Consider the following 15,638-nt stretch of genomic DNA (forward strand, 5'->3'; position numbering starts at 1 on the left):
AGAACACGTGTAAGCATAGGTCCGCAATTCAGCCAGTGAAGCCCATTTGTAACCTGAATCTATCTGTAATCTCAGTCTATTTATCAGAATAGACTTTTGACTCATGAGCTTGCATCGGTTTGAATAGATTCTTTATTAATTTTAGGATAAGCCTAGGTTTGTGTCAGCTCAGCAGGTAAATCCTTCTTCAACCGTGAGCACAAATAGCCGCAACCACAAATAGCCTCCACTAGAAGCACATCTGGTCCAGTAAGCCAAAGCACAGCTCCTGCCTGAGGAAGAAGCCTAGCGTGAGCGCCAGAGGTTGAGGAGCACAAGGTGCGCTCAACACCACTCACGTCCTCCCTCCTGGCCACCACACTCTTCTCAAAAATCACAGGACGGTCAGCACAAACCGCTTCCCCAACCGCCTGACCACTAAAGTCAGTTTTGTTCAAATATTCGAGCTTCCCCTGCTCATTAGGCAGCCACCAGCTATTCAAACTAGAGCCGACACAGCTATGAGAGGAGATGAGAAGAGAAGCAGCGTTTTCCCTCCGATAACAGCACCACACGCGCTCCATAACGCAGCACAGGGGGCGCGGGAAGGAGATCCGGCACAGGGCTATAAAACCTTTGTCCATCCACACACTGAAGTAGACTTTAACAAAGCACTTGGCACGCAGAGCTGCGAAGCGATGAGGCATCAGGTGAGCCAAACGGGAGAAGCTTCCATCGTACATCCGCACAGAGAGAGAAATCACTATCGGCTGCTCTGGTGAGCTCCAGGTGAGCAGAGCTGCTCTCCACTTCCCTGCATGGGAAGAAACGCCACGCTTCCCCCTTGGTTTTGTTTTTTTTTTTTTCTGGCTTTACAGAGGCTCGTGCATCTGTTCATCTTCTGGTTTGTAGGAGTGCCCCTCCTGGCATCTGGGGAGACAAAGGCTGTTACCTTTGGGGGAAAGGGAGGAAAAACGATGGTCCCAGAGGTATTAAAAGAGATCTCTGGAACAGGAGCTGCTGGGAGAAGGCCGTTCCCTGGAAGTGGTGCGGTGGTCTCATGGGGACACGCTGGGTCAGCCGCTCATGGGAAGGGACCGTCTCTGCACTGCACTGCCTTTGACTCACCGGTTCCACTGAGGCTTGTTCCTATCTGACATACAAAATCACCCCACACTGACCTGTGGGGCTTAACCCAGCTCCCAGAAGCCTACAAGCCAGCCGCTGGGATCCCCAGCACAGCTGCCGTCCAGCAGCGCCGACAGCCTCCACCACCTTCTTCTACTTCCCACCCCCGTGCTTTGACAGGGTGTAGCCTTTAGAGCAGGAGCCAAAACACCTTCAGCTGTGACAGATCCTGCCATAGTAAGTAGCTTCCCATTGTTCGGTGCCTCAGTTTCCCTGTATTGAGGCTGGCAAATCATCCGCTTTTGGAAAGAACGTTGAAGCACCCCAACAGCGAGTTCCATCCAAGATGGATTTTCCAGCCAGGCAGAGGAGACGGACCCAGGAAGGCTTTCTCACCAAGCCTGGGGCACATAAGAGAGTGGTGCCCTCAAGCAGCTCCTCCTCTGCTCCATACCACCGCATCCCTGCTGTTCCGCTAACATATATTTCCATCAGACTCTCAGCAGCTTTCAGAGTCTGGAAGAAACGAGGTTGATTTGACATCCCAAAGAAGTGTGCAGGTAACTTTCTCATCCACTGGGAGTGATTCTCCAGCGCCTTTGGAAAGTCAGCAGCACACGCTAAGGACTCCCTCCTGCCAGTTTCAGGTCATTACGAACAAAAAGCTGAGGGAGTTGGGGCTTTTTAGTCTGGAGAAGAGAAGACTGAGGGGGGATCTTGTCAGTGCTTATCAATCCTTCAAGGGAGGGTGCCGGGGGGATGGGAACAGGCTTTTTCCAGCTGTGCCCAGTGACAGGACAGGAGGGAACGGGCACAAACGTGACCACAGGAAGTTCCATCTCAACCTGAGGAGGGACTTCTCTCCTGTGGGGGCGGCAGAGCACTGGCACAGCTGCCCAGACAGGGGGGGAGTCTCCCCCTCTGGAGCCATTCCAAACCCGCCTGGAGGTGTCCTGTGCCACTGCTGGAGGTGCCCCTGCTCTGGTGGGGGGTGGCACTGGGGGAGCTCCAGAGGGCCCTTCCAGCCCCGACCAGTCTGGGCTGCTGTGAAGCCTCCCTCAAAAGGATGCTCCAGCCCCAACACTGGCTCCTATGAGAAATCCAAGTGACCACCAGAGTGGAGCACTTGGTATACATTTCTTAATACCATCTTGGTCCTGACTATATTTATTGCTACAGCACTAAGATACAGAGTAGATTTTACCCGCTTTTACCTACTAAGGTAACGAGGCACAGCCTACTGCTGCCCTACCGCTGGGCGAGGATCCCACCGAAGCAGGGTTAGGTCTGGGTACGCCGCAGGGCTGCAGTGCTTCCCACGGCACCACTCCTCTCCAACGCGGTATGCGGCCGTAGCTCGCTGCTAAAGTACCCAAGGAAACAACTTCAGCGTGAGAATCGAGGTGGAAGTCTAATAAAAGCAAATGCTTTGGGTGTAGAGGGGCTGCGAAAATGGAAATCATTAATAGCCATCCAAGGAGGCGAGAGCAAAGGCTGATGGGCTGAGCTGGAGAGGCAACGGGTGTCTCTGCGACACCTCGCTCGGGGACACATCGGCGCTAGGGGACGATGGCAACTGCATTACAAGCAGGCGACTCAGCAGCATGGGCAGGATGGGAGGTTTTCAAGCCAAGGATGCGGCAGCAAAGCCGTTCATCACAGGGAGAGAGAAGAGGTGGTCAATGTCAGGGCATCGGAGAACACAACAGCCGCTGCTGCTCCCCAGAGCCTGCCCCGCTCGCGTTAGCAAGAGCGGAGAGCCTGGTTCTCCAGGGACACGGTGCGGAGAGGAGTCCTGCCATCCCCCGGGAGCAGCCGGCAGCCCGGGCAGGCTCTGTGCTGGTGGCCAGAGCCCAGATACAGCCTCTGGCCGGAGCTCTGCACTGCCAGCACCGTTGCCATGGGCTTCACTTCCCTCTCCCGAGAGGGGGACCCGGTGCTGGCTCTGCCAAGCCAGTTGGGTCACCCAGGGCATGGGTGAAGCCAGTCTTGGATGGGCATATTTGGACCAGTGTCCAAGGGCAGATCCAGCCCTAAGAGTCCTCATTCTTGTCCAGCTGTCCCAGCAAGCAGGATTATTCTCCCCTCCGTTTCATTTTAATTTAGTTTCTCAGGGTTGGTGAGGGGGGGCTAATTGAGAGGTGCTAATTACTGAGAGAGCAGGGACCCGCGCAGACAGCTTCTTCAACACATCTCTCCCTGCCATTGCCAGAAGGGACCACATCTACGACAGAGGGCAGGACCCATTTTCCAGCTGACCTCCCTGAACACCAAGCCATCAGCAGGAATTCTTTCCCAGCCCTATCACATTGGCTTCTCCCACACTCCGCATCCACCCCGCCACTCCTGGAATATATTCCCAAAGGGTCCCAACACCCATCTGAGCGTGGGCTCTCGGCCAGCTGCACGGGCCCCTTGGTGGCAGGGGGTTTATGACGGGTTTCCACCACCGTACCCTCCTCCCTTGTAAGCCTTCAGGCTGCTGGTCCCTGTGCCTGGCTGCTGCTGGAACGTTTAGCACTTTGCCTTCGCCCGCTCCCAGCGAGGTGCCACAGTGCCAGCAAGCCGGCACGGGTCCGCTGGCCTCGATTTTGCTGTCAGCCCTACTTACAAAGCGACACCAGCAAGCGAGAGGGCCGGCGCCTGCCCACGCGAACAATACGCTTGCCACCAAGCAGGTCACCCCGACTCCCCGGGACGAAAGGAAAAGGTTTTCAGGTCAGATTTTTTTCATCTGACATAAAAAGCGCAAGGGCCCACGGAGGCTCCGGATGGGAATACTGCAAGGGAGGGTTGGAACTATTGAAGGGAAGATCACCTTCGAGGTCCTTTCCAACCTAAACCATTCTACGAGTCTATGACACACAAGTTGTCTTGTGTCCAGTGACTGCAGAGATACCACCACAAAAGCAGCAGCATAATTCATCCTGCAAGCTCTTCGGAGAGGCGTGTTATTTGAGGGGCATACCGAACCTCACCCATTTGCAGTGGACCATTAAATAAAGTAATTCCACCTCCTTAATCCCCTCGGCAGAGCCAGGCGGCGCAGACCGCATCTCCACTTGCTTTCTCAAACCATTTCAGTTCAGGGACTCGCTCCGTGTTGTTCAGTGCTGCTGCATTTTGCTCCAGACTCAGATAAAATTTGGCTTCGCCCCATCTCTAATGCGTTTGAAGATGGTGGTCCGAAATGTTTAACGTTGTCACCACAGGGTGCAAGCACACCTGCTAGAAGACAAGCTTAACGAAATAATAACCAATCTGGGGATCAGCGTCAAAAGATTTAGCAGGAAAACAGTCACCAATTGCCTAGAAATACTATTAGAAGCAGCAAGTGCCAGAGAGAAGGGCAGATTGATTCCATAAGGCCACCGATCCCTTGACAACACACTATTTAATTATCTACCAAGTCCTCTGAGAGCAAAGTAGATTGCTTAAAATAATCAAAAAAAAAAAAAAAAAAAAGGAAACACACATCTCACATACCCACGGTTATCACCTTAAAAAAAAAAAAACAAAACCAACCCACAAACCAAATCCCAAAACAACACACAAGACAGAATGTTCTTTGCTGAGATGGAGCCCGAGAGCTGCCACCCGCCTGCGCCGCTCTTGCCCGGCGCCATCTCACGGCACCGAAGGCTTTCCTCTCCTGCCTTCAGAATTTCCCTCTTGCTCTTTCCACTTCTCGGGGGCGCTGAAAGGTTGAAGGCTGTGTAACAGCGTCTTCCGGGCCTTCAAAAATTCCCCCAGCAGGAAGGCAGATGTCAGAAATCAATGGCAATTAATCACCGGTATTCTTCTGGCAGCCTGAATAAAATGTGCGCCTCATACGGATACAGCCCACTCACTTACCTTCGCCCCTAATGAAATGAGCAATCTATTCCAATTCATTCCGTTAGTGGGTAGATCCCAGTTTGATACAAGAAGCATTAACTGTGAGCCGTCCTCCCCCTCGCCACAGACGCGAGCTGCTTTCTTCCGGCGATAACAGACTCGCCAGCGCTGTTTGGCTGTTCGGCTAATGGGCATCCCAGCGCTCGCTCCAGTCGCGAGCTGCTAAGGTCAGTGCGGAGGTTATCAATCATCCAAGTACCACGCAATTTTGCACCAAGTCCCCCAAAAGTAAGGCACAGACTCAGGAAAAAAAAAAAAAAAAAAAAAAGCCACAAAGGGGAAAGAAATGCGGAGATACCGCAGGAGGGAGGCAGAGGGAGCTTTGACAGCGCCATGGAGGGAAGAATTTGGAGAAGTTTGTCTAACTGCTGTTTCCTGCCCTATTCTGGGGAAAACTCTGCCCTATTCCTGCCGGACCCAGGTGAACTCGGGTATTTTTTTAAGCTCGTGGGCTCAGCTAGGCTGAGCAAAGCCATCTCAGGGCCAGCGGGAAGGATGAGGGTCCCCGTGTCTACGGAGGGGAGGGGGCTGCAGGGGCAGGACCGCGAGACCTTCCACAGGCAGAGTGATGGAGCCCCATCAGCCGAACGGTTCCTCTGCTGGCAGAAAGGACAGGGAAGCCAGCAGGCAGAGGGACTACCTGCCTGCCTGCCCCCCAAGGCTTGTTCCACGCATCCTCTGTGGCCAGGGCAAACATAAGACTATTACAGCTCCCACTACACACCTCGGTTAGGGCTAAATTTGCCAAGTGCCATATAAATCACAGAATCACAGACTGGTGAGGGTTGGAAGGGCCCTCTGGAGATCATCCAGTCCAACCCCCTGCCACAGCAGGGGCACCTCCAGCAGTTGCACAGCCTTTCCTCATCAGAAAGATGCTCCAGTCCCCTCATCATCTTTGTAGTCCTTTGCTGGACCCTCTCCAGCAGTTCCCTGTCCTTCTTGACCCGGGGAGCCCCGAACTGGACACAGTGCTCCAGATGTGGCCTCCCCGGGGCAGAGCGGAGGGGGAGGATGACCTCCCTCCACCTGCTGGCCACGCTCTGCTTGATGCCCCCCAGGATGCCATTGGACAGGGAGAGATCTGATGCAGAGGGAGAGATCGTCCCCTGCCCCAGACTGCAGTCTGTAGCCGTAAATAAGATGCTTTAGATCGAGTGTATCTCCTCCCCATCTTGCCTGACAAGGACGAGGGAAACCGGCAGCCTCATCCGCACCGACGTCCAGCTCGTCCCCGCACGGGGAGGACGTGTGGCCAGGGCAGGCGAGAGCGAAGAAAACTGGTACAACAACAACAACAAAAAAAGTGACACAGAGGCAGGTGGAGAAAGAAATAGGAGGGATGAAGGGAAGCGGCGGCACTCCAGATGGAGCGCTGGGCGAGAGGAACCAGAGAGGAAAGCAGCGGGTAACGCAGCGCAGGGGATGGAGGGTGCGAAACGGTCTCTCTGTCGGGAAGAGAAATGGGAATTGCGGGAGGCACAGTCCAACCTCTCCCCTTCTCCCATGGCAAAGGTGACAGCAGTTTGGCTTTCAAGTAATGGTACTTATGCAAATAAATGCAAATCGATGCATAATTATGGTGATGGCACTCATTTAGCCCCAAGGCATCAAGGAAGCCCACGTCCCTGTCCCCTGGAAAGGTCAAATGAAATCTTAGCTCCAAGGCCTTTTCCCTAACCCCTCCAAGGGCTGACACCCCCCATCCCCGCTTCAGGACAACACCTCTGTCACCTCCCATCCCCTCAAAGCTGGTCACTGCCCAGTGCATCCCTCAGGCAAGTCCAGGACAATTATAAAACCAGTAGAAAACTCCACAGAGCTTTATTTCAATGGAAATCTGCGATGTGCTTTTGTGCTTTCTGGGGGGTTGGGGAGGAATCTAGATTCCTCGTCTTCTCTTTCACCTCCACACCAAACAGCGCTGAAAAACATCACGAGAACCACCACCAAACCCCATCCTGTCTAGATACCGTTAACTCCTTGGTGGAAAAGCTAACTTTGAAAGAATCAATGGGGGCAAAACGAGCAAGACGCTTGACTACTCCCCAAGGGTACCCAGTCAGTGCCTGCACAACGCAGAGTCCTGCCAGCCTTCCCTGCCAGCACATCCCACCCCGAGAGGCTCAGATGCAGATTCCGAGTCCGGCACCAAGAAGCTGGTGGGAAGAGTTGCTCCCGGCTGCCCAGGTCCCCGCTTTGCCTCTCTTTACTAAGCACTTTGTGGTCCGTGACTGGGAGAATTCACAGAGCACCCGGTCCAAAGAAACTAAGCCAAAATCATTTCAGCAGACGCATTGTCAGTTTAGGTGAGGGGATTTAGAGCCGAATAATTCTCTGAGCAGACACGGAACTGAGGAAGGTGTCAAGAAAATCCATCGTCTTCCCTGAGGACAAAGGAACCGAATAAAAGATATTTTAACTCACCAGCTATGCCGCACACTAACGCTTTTGTTTTCTTCTAATGGACACTGGAAGGAAAGACATGTTTTTATCCTTCAGGTTATCCTATCAATTTCTCTACTGAGGCAAAACTGTTTATTTACAAGAAGCCCACTAAATAACATTTATGCTCGAAGAACTCAAGGATACCCTAACAATACTAACCCTGATGAACAAGCCAATGCTGACGCCGAGTACTATCATCCTTGCATTATGAAGAGAGGAGAGATTAAGGACCTCATTCTAATCTTTCGCATCAGTATAATGTCATTTGATTTCATTAGGGCTGATTGTGATTTGCCGGTGTAATGAAGGGAAACAGATGACTAAGTAACTTGCCCACTGAGGGAAATCAGTGGCAGAGCAGCAGACGTAACCTGCTCCCAGCTCCGGTGCAGCACTTAAATCCCCCAAGTTCACCCCGCTCCAAGTTACCCATGATATTAATTTGATCAACTCAGATTAGCTCACGGTGACAATGGAGCATCGCCCCTCCGCCCGCGGCCGGTCCCCCCGGTACCAGGCGAGGTGCTGCGCTCCAGCCCGCTCCCCCGCGCGTCATCAGATCCGCCTGTGAAACCAAGAACATCACTCGCCAGATGGGCGCTCTGTCACTGCCATGAGCCCTTCCCTTTAAGGAGCATTAAAACTCATTTAAAATGCGGATGCCTCCCAGGCCGAGAGTGACCTCTTTCCCTCTCCCTTTTTCCTCGGGATAGATTCTGGGGACTTGGCACTTCCCACCCTCTCCCTCTCAGCTCAGCCGGCTACAGAAGTTAAAATGGAAACTGCTCGCAGGACAGAAAAGCAGAAGCCTGTGGCATTGCACAGCACCTGCGCTTTAAGCTGTAGGTGCTTTTTTGTGTGCAGTTCTTGGGGTTTACTGTTTCTGAGCAGACCCAGAGACCAAAGAACAGGTTATTGCTCTGTTAATTAGGGTGGCTGCTACTCACATCCTTCTTTTCCATGCTCCAGCTACCCGAGCTCCCTCGGGAAAGGGAGAGCTTTCTAGGCTCTGGATCAGTCAGTAACTTCTAAAAATACAGAGACACAGCGAGAAGCAAGCAGGCATTTAAAGGAACAAGCCAGGTATCTTTACAGAACTTGAGGATCGATGTATTGCTTTCGCTCCTCTTTTATCTCAACCACAACCCTCTGCGACGGTCCCACAACTCCAAGTACTTGGAAGGGTTAAAAACCAACCGAAAGAACCAAGCTGCGTTCGTGCCTACTAGCTGTTCCAATGCCTGCACAGTGGACTGGTGACGACCGACTACAGCAAAGAAGCAGTCCCAGATAACGATAATCAATTAATCGGGCATCACAAGAAACAATGAAATGAGATTTGCTTTCTTGTAAGCTGCCTGGAAGGTAAAATTGCTCTAAATATGCTTCCAAGGCAGAGGGCTGCACGTCTCTTCTGTCATTTCTCAGCGGTCTTTTAGCAACGCCACGAGCACCCAGAGCACGAGCAGCTGGAGCCCTTTCTACCTTGGATGAAATATTACGGTCTCTGAAGAAATCACTTTGTTTGCCATCATTAAAGTCCGAATGAATAGAATGGAACATAAAAAGAATTGTAATCTCCTTTTAATTATTTTAAATGCCCACTTGACGCTATCCGAGCAGGAGATGGAAAGGCTGGTTTGGAAGGAGGGAAAACCTCTCTCTACCCGTGCGGGGAGCCGGAGGTGGCTGTCGAGGCGAGGCGATGCGATGCGATGGCCCTCCGTGGCAGAGGAGCCTCCCCAGGCAGGGCTGCGGCAGGGAAGGAGAGGGAGCAGAGCAGGGCGCTGCGTTCTGGAGAGCTTTTGCCTTGTCCTCAACATCTGCCTCATCACAAGCTTTCCCCCAGCCCCACCACGCCTGCAGCAAAACCCGCCGCTTCTCTCCAAAGCCGCTCTGAAGAACCTAAGACAGTGGACTTGAATTACCCCAGTTCCTTCAGAATAGACCCGATGTGAGTCTACTGACTTTGGCAAAGCTACCACACATTTACACCAAGATGAAAAGAATCACGCTCCCTAAGACTGATGAATCCAAATTAGTCTAGTTTTGGTGATTTTCACAGAATCATTGAATGGTTTAGGTTGGAAGGGACCTTGAAGATCATCTCATTCCAACCCCCCTGCCCTGGGCAGGGACACCTCCCCCCCAGCCCAGGTTGCCCAAGGCCATGTCCAGCCTGACCTTGAACACCTCCAGGGATGGGGCAGCCACAGCTCCTCGGGGCACCCTGCGCCAGGGGCTCACCGCCCCCACAGGGAAACATTTCTTCCCGATATCTCATCTAAATCTCCCCTCTTCCAGTTTGAAGCCATTCCCCCTTGTCCTATCACTCCATGCCCTTGTGAAGAGTCCCTCCCCAGCTCTCCTGGAGCCTCTTTAGGGACTGGAAGGAGCTCTAAAGTCTCCCCGGAGCCTTCTCTTCTCCAGGCTGACCCGACCCCCCCCCCCCCAACTCTCCCAGCCTCTCCTCCCAGCAGAGGGGCTCCAGTCCTCACAGCATCTCCAGGGCCTCCTCTGGCCCCGCTCCAACAGGTCTTTCCTATGTTGGGGGCTCCAGAGCTGGACACAAGCTTTTTTTGATCAATTTTGATCAAGCTCATCAGATTTGCCCAGCTGTCAGCATGAACAGAAAGACACAGCAGGGCAAAGAGTGGAATCAGCGCGGCTCTTTGGAGGCCGGTGTAGCTCATTAAGCCAAATCCTCAATCAGGAATAAGCCATCGGAGTCATGGTATCTTATGCTTTCTCTTCTCCCCTTCCTCCCTAAATTATCTAAGGGGCATTAAAACCTACTGTAAAGCAACAAAAGTAAAGGGTGGAGGAGAAAGGGAGTGCAACTTTAATGCAAAGCCCAGAATTGAGGAGAAACACCTCCCTGTGTAACGTTTTGATGATCTAAAACCACAAGCAGGTCAATTTTAACCACTCTGGACAAAATATTACAACTTATCAATACAAACTTTCAGCACAACTGTTAAAATATCAACCCTGCCCTATACAGCACGGCTGATGAAAGCCAAGCCAGCTCTAAAAATATGAGAGACAATACAAACTTCTCCACTTACACCATAATTCAAATGACAGTGATCTTTTGCTAAAGTGCACTCTCGAATGCTGGAATGATAGAGCTATAATTGTAATGGAGTCATTTAATTTTGATTTGGATGAAAAGGAGAGCACGAAGCAGACAAGGCATAAAACTCTGCTACTCCCATAAAGGTTAAGAAGCTGGTCATTAAGTGAATTGATTTGGAGTGCTTAGGTAATCCTGTCATTTAAGTCAGAATTTTACCTTTTCTCTAATTTACACTAAAATATCTCCAAACCCCATTGCACCGGTCACAGGCCCCCAGTCAGTTTGCAGCTGGGACAGCGTGCAGCTCATTGCTTTTGTCTCCTTTGCCCAGCGTCGTGGTCATTTGGTGCCACAATTCCACTTTTGGTACAACACGGCTCTGAGCGATGCCTGAAAATACAAAGCAGAAGACGGAAATTGCTCCCACCCCACAGGCAGCGTCTCTCCTCCTGGTGAGGGGTGCTGGAAACAGCTGGGGTACCCCTGCGTGGCCGGGGGGGGGCATGAGAAGACGGCCACGGAGCTATCACAATTTGTAAAATGAATGCAATAACTACCGTGGGAATGCTCCTACAAGACTGCACAAAACAAGTTAAGACTACGTATTTATTCACCGCTCCATCCGAAGAGCTGCCTCCACTGCCTGTACTCCCTGCTGGGCATCTCCCGGCACCCTGATAGACAGAAAGTTGATTTTTGGTTCAGTAAGTTTGTCACGCTCAGCCCTGGAGAGAGCGACGTGCTCGGGAGCAGACCAGGGCAGTGCCGAAAGAGCCTTCCCGATCTCTGCAATCGTCTTACGCCCCGAAGAACAAGCGTTGACAACTTCTCTCACAACACCACGTTCTGCATATTATGAATAAACGAGGCTGTCCTAACCAGACAGCTCCTTGCTGCAGGACAGGCGAGAAGGAAGCGCGGCACGGGAACGTGCTCCTTCTCAGGCAGATGGAGCGCCAGCCCATCGCTGCGCACGCAGCCACGGGGGCTGCGCTGGAATCAGACAGCTTCTGACGGAGAGAGTTCACCACATCTACTCCTCTAAAGCAGGCAGACAGCATTTGGGAGACGGAGCTACGCAGCCGTGGCTTTGTATTAAGAAAGCCTCTCGCTGCATTTGATCCCGAGTACAACGTGTGCATAAATTCCGGGACCAAACGCAGCTCCCGCACAAGCCTGTTTATCCAACGTTTCTCTCTCCACCGATCCCCTCCAGAGCAGACCAACAGCCATCAGCGAGGCTATCGCTGAGGTTTGCTCTGCTCCAGACCAGACCACAGCCAGAGGCCTTTGCGGAGCTGGTAACACGTCACGACTGAGCCCGAGATCCTGGGTTTCAAGGGGAAGCAGAGAACACGGGGTCAAGCCGCCCTGTACATCACCCTCTCTCGTCCCTGCAGCTCTGACACATGGCACGATGTCCAAAACAGGAGGCTGAGGTGTTTGTCTATTAACCCCAGGGAAACCCTCCGAAGACCACTTCAGCATTGCTGAAGGCGACCTGCTCGTCGTTCCTCCCCCCCTTCCCAAACGCAGCACGCAAGGACAAATTAGCACTTGCTTAATTTTAAAGTCTCCAAAGAAACTCTCACAGCTGTACTGTGAATCACCCTGCGACTCTTCCCAAGGGAAGTGTTTCTACCACCACTACACGGGACACAAACCCCTTCCCAGATGGAACAGAAGTGCAGGAGCTCTAGAAGATGCCGGCACAACCGGGTGTGTGACGAAACTGTTGTTTAAAGAAGTCCAGCTCACAAGCAGACAATTTCTAAGCTTCTCTTGCCTCTCAGGATGACATTAAGAAAATAGAGCTCTTGTCACAAAACAACCCCTTGGCAAACTGCGTGCTGCAGGAATTATTTCTGTGCAGGAAGCACTTAGTTTCACTCAGTATTAATAGTGTCTAAAAGACATCACGTACATTGTATTAGAGAACAAACAGAAAGCGATGTGAATTATCCAGCAGAGTGGGTTGAATTAGAGATGAAGTCATTTAACAGACCAGAGAATTCCTGACACCCGGTTTCTACCCATCCCAACTCCGCAGCCAAAATACGGGGGGGTTGGCAATCTTCGGGGCACAAAATTGCAGGCTAACTTCCCAACGCTTACACCATCATTGTCCTATCATTAGGAACCAAAAAAAAAAAAAAAAAAAAAAAAAGAATTCCTACAAATCTTTTCTCTGCTCTCAAGATTACAGGGGACTCATTTCCAGCCTGGAAGACGTGCCCTTGCCCGGGGCACAGATTTAAAGACAGGGCAGGGAGCACCAAGGTTGGCTGTGAAGACGCTGTTCAAAGCCATGCAAGATTAATGCACTGTCACAGGAACGCATCACATGAAACAGGCTGCAAACAGGAGCGCTTTAGCTTATTATGGAAGAATTAAAGCACAAACAACTGCAAAACAGTCTTGTCACCCCAGATTCCCCGCTCTCCACGCGTTGCCTACAAATTGCTGCCCTAAAAGTCGATTCCCCAGCTCCATAGGTTTATGCCCGGCACCGCTGTGCCGTGGGAACGCTCTGAGCTGAGCCCACCAACCACAAGATCACCTCTGTGAACGATTTGGGTCACTTAAACGGGGACTTTGCCACAAAATAGCAAGCTTCAAGTGAAAATCCCACAGTTTACCCAGCTCCCCGTGTAGCTTTAAACGAAAGCTTTTATCGATAGCACCCTTGCTGTTGTGTACAACAACAGGTCTCCGGAGCGTGTGGAAATGCGCTGCGGGAAGAGCCGGGGACGCTTCGTTGTGTAACTGTTCTCCTTCTCTCCCCGACACCGTCACGGGGGATCTGGGGTCCGCTCCTGCTTTGGGCACTGTGCAGCCCTTGGGGGGCGGGGGGGAATGGGATTGTTCTGCTTCTCCGTGCCTCAGTTTCTCCACCTTCGGGAGGAGAAAACATGGTGTAACAGCCGGAGTACCTGCCTGAAACCCCGGCTCAAGCTCATCTCCTACTTCCACAGACTGCCGGGAAGACACGAGCAGCATCGCTACGTTTCAGAGACGTCGTGATAAATAAAAAAAAAAAGCATGCCTTGGCCCCGAGGGGATGAATGAACCTGCGGTGTGTCAGGAACCGCAGCGATGCCGGGCTGGCGGCCGGCCCCCGGTTCCTGCCCGCCCCGCCAGCACCGACACCGCCATTCGCACCGTAAACTTCCCGGCTCGGCTCCCCGCGCGGCCGCTGCCCGTCCGCCGGCGGGACGAGCCCGATCCCTCCCGGTACGATGCAAACCGGGAGCCGCTCCGCGGGATTCCACCGGGCGGAGAAGGTGGATGGGACGGGACGGGACAGGATGAAACCGAGCCGGGGGCTCCCGTCCCACCGGCTGCAGCGGGACGGAGCAGCGACCAAAGCCAGAGGGGGTGAAGCGGGACGGGGGCGCCCACCGACAACACCGGAGGGAAGGGGGGGATGGGGGGGAGAAGGGGGAGACGACACACGCAGAGCGGCGCGGAGCCCGGGACGGGGCGCACGGCGGCCAAAGCACCGTGACGGGACGGGACGCACCGGAGCCCGGTTCGCAGCCGCTTTACCTTAACAGCCTCGGCGTGGGTCACCCTGTCCAAGGACTTGCCGTTGACCCCCAGGATCTGGTCGCCGACGCGCAGCCCCTCCCGCTCGGCCAGGGAACCCGGTTCCACCAGGGAAACGTAGATGCCCACGCCGTGCTCGGCCCCGCCGCGGATGCTGAAGCCCAGTCCCTCGTGGGCCTTGCTCCGCCGCAGGGTCACCTGCCGCAGCTCCCCGGGGACCACCGGCGGCGGCGGCGGGGCGGGAGGGGGTAGGTAGGGCCCCTCGGCGGTGTACTGGTCGAAGAGGAGCTGGTCGGAGCGCGGCAGGACGAGGCGGAGCAGCGGGAGGAGCTGCCGGCGGCGGGGCCCGTCGAGGAGGGCGCGGAGGGAGCGCACCAGGTCGCAGACGTTGCGGCGGCCGTGGTAGGCGTTGAGGCAGAGGATGAAGCGCTCCCGCTCCGCTTCGCTCAGCAGCGCCGTCAGCGCCTGGTGCAGCCGCCGCACGTTGGCCGACAGCGGCCGCGGCCCCGCCGCCGCCGCCGGTCCCGCCGCCGAGCCCAGCGAGCCCGAGGAGGAGGAGGAGGAGTGCACCGACACGCCGTCCAGCTCCGCGCTCATCGCGCCGCGCAGAACCGCTCCGGACCGGATCCGACCGGCCCTGAACCGAACCGGACCGGCCCCCACCGGTCCCGAACCGGCGCCGCACGCGCCACCCTCCACCTGGCCGCCCGCTCGCCGGCGCCTCGCGGCGGCTCCCCAGGAAGTGACGTGCCCGCCGTTGCCCGGAGACGGGTTATACAGAGCGGCCCCGTCGGCCGGGCCGGACCGCGCCCCGCCCCCCGCGCCACACCCACCCCCGGCCCCGCCCCCCCGGCAGCGACAATTAGCGCGGCGGCTCATTACCGGTGCGACGGGGCGGTATCAGCCCCGCCCCGGGGACCGCCCGGGCTGAGGCCTGCGTGCAGCTCATCGCAGGAGTGGGCCCTGCAGCCAACCGGGGGGAGGCGGGAGCAGGTTCCCCGCAGCAACGGCGGCACAAAGTCCTTCCAGCCTTCCTCAGGCCCAGCGGCGGAGCGGTGACACGGGGGAAGACGGCTTTCCCCAACTGTCCCCCTGGAGACCCCCATGCAGCACCTGCTGGAAGGGGACCCAGGCTGGCGGGTGGCTTACAGCCCGGGAGAAGAGCCTGCCCGGGGCATACGGCCCCCATGACTTCGCCCCTAGGGCTGTTTTTCCATCGCCCAATGTGCCAGATGGTGGATTGCCGTTAAGTTATAGCACTGGTCATTATAACTGGTCATAATAATTACAACTGTTCAGTTGTAATACTGCTAATTATTCAGCAGAGAACTTCAGCGCAGGCTTCATTTTAATCACAAATCAATAGGATTTAGCCAGTAGAATCACAGAATGATTTGGGTTGGAAGGGACCTTGAAGATCATCCAGTGCCACCCCCTGCCCTGGGCAGGGACACCTCCCCCCAGCCCAGGTTGCTCCCAGCCCCGTCCAACCCGGCCTTGAACACCTCCAGGGATGGGGCAGCCACAGCTTCTCGGGGCACCCTGCGCCAGGGGCTCA

The 15,638-nt window shown here is 54.5% G+C and overlaps 1 protein-coding gene across 1 annotated transcript in view; it reads right to left on the reverse strand.

Annotated features, from left to right (window-relative positions):
• Positions 1-14,677, reverse strand: part of WHRN (whirlin) — a gene marked incomplete at both ends in the record, with an annotated part of 59,100 nt that extends 44,423 nt beyond the window's left edge. Inside the window, one exon of the mRNA XM_082492465.1 lies at positions 14,081-14,677. Within this exon, the coding sequence (XP_082348591.1) occupies positions 14,081-14,677 (597 nt within the window). The remainder of the gene's footprint in view (positions 1-14,080) is intronic.
• Between the last annotated feature and the right edge of the window lie 961 nt (positions 14,678-15,638).

Source organism: Vanellus vanellus (genome assembly GCF_965231255.1).
Source record: "Vanellus vanellus genome assembly, chromosome: 18".
NCBI classification, from domain to species: domain Eukaryota; kingdom Metazoa; phylum Chordata; class Aves; order Charadriiformes; family Charadriidae; genus Vanellus; species Vanellus vanellus.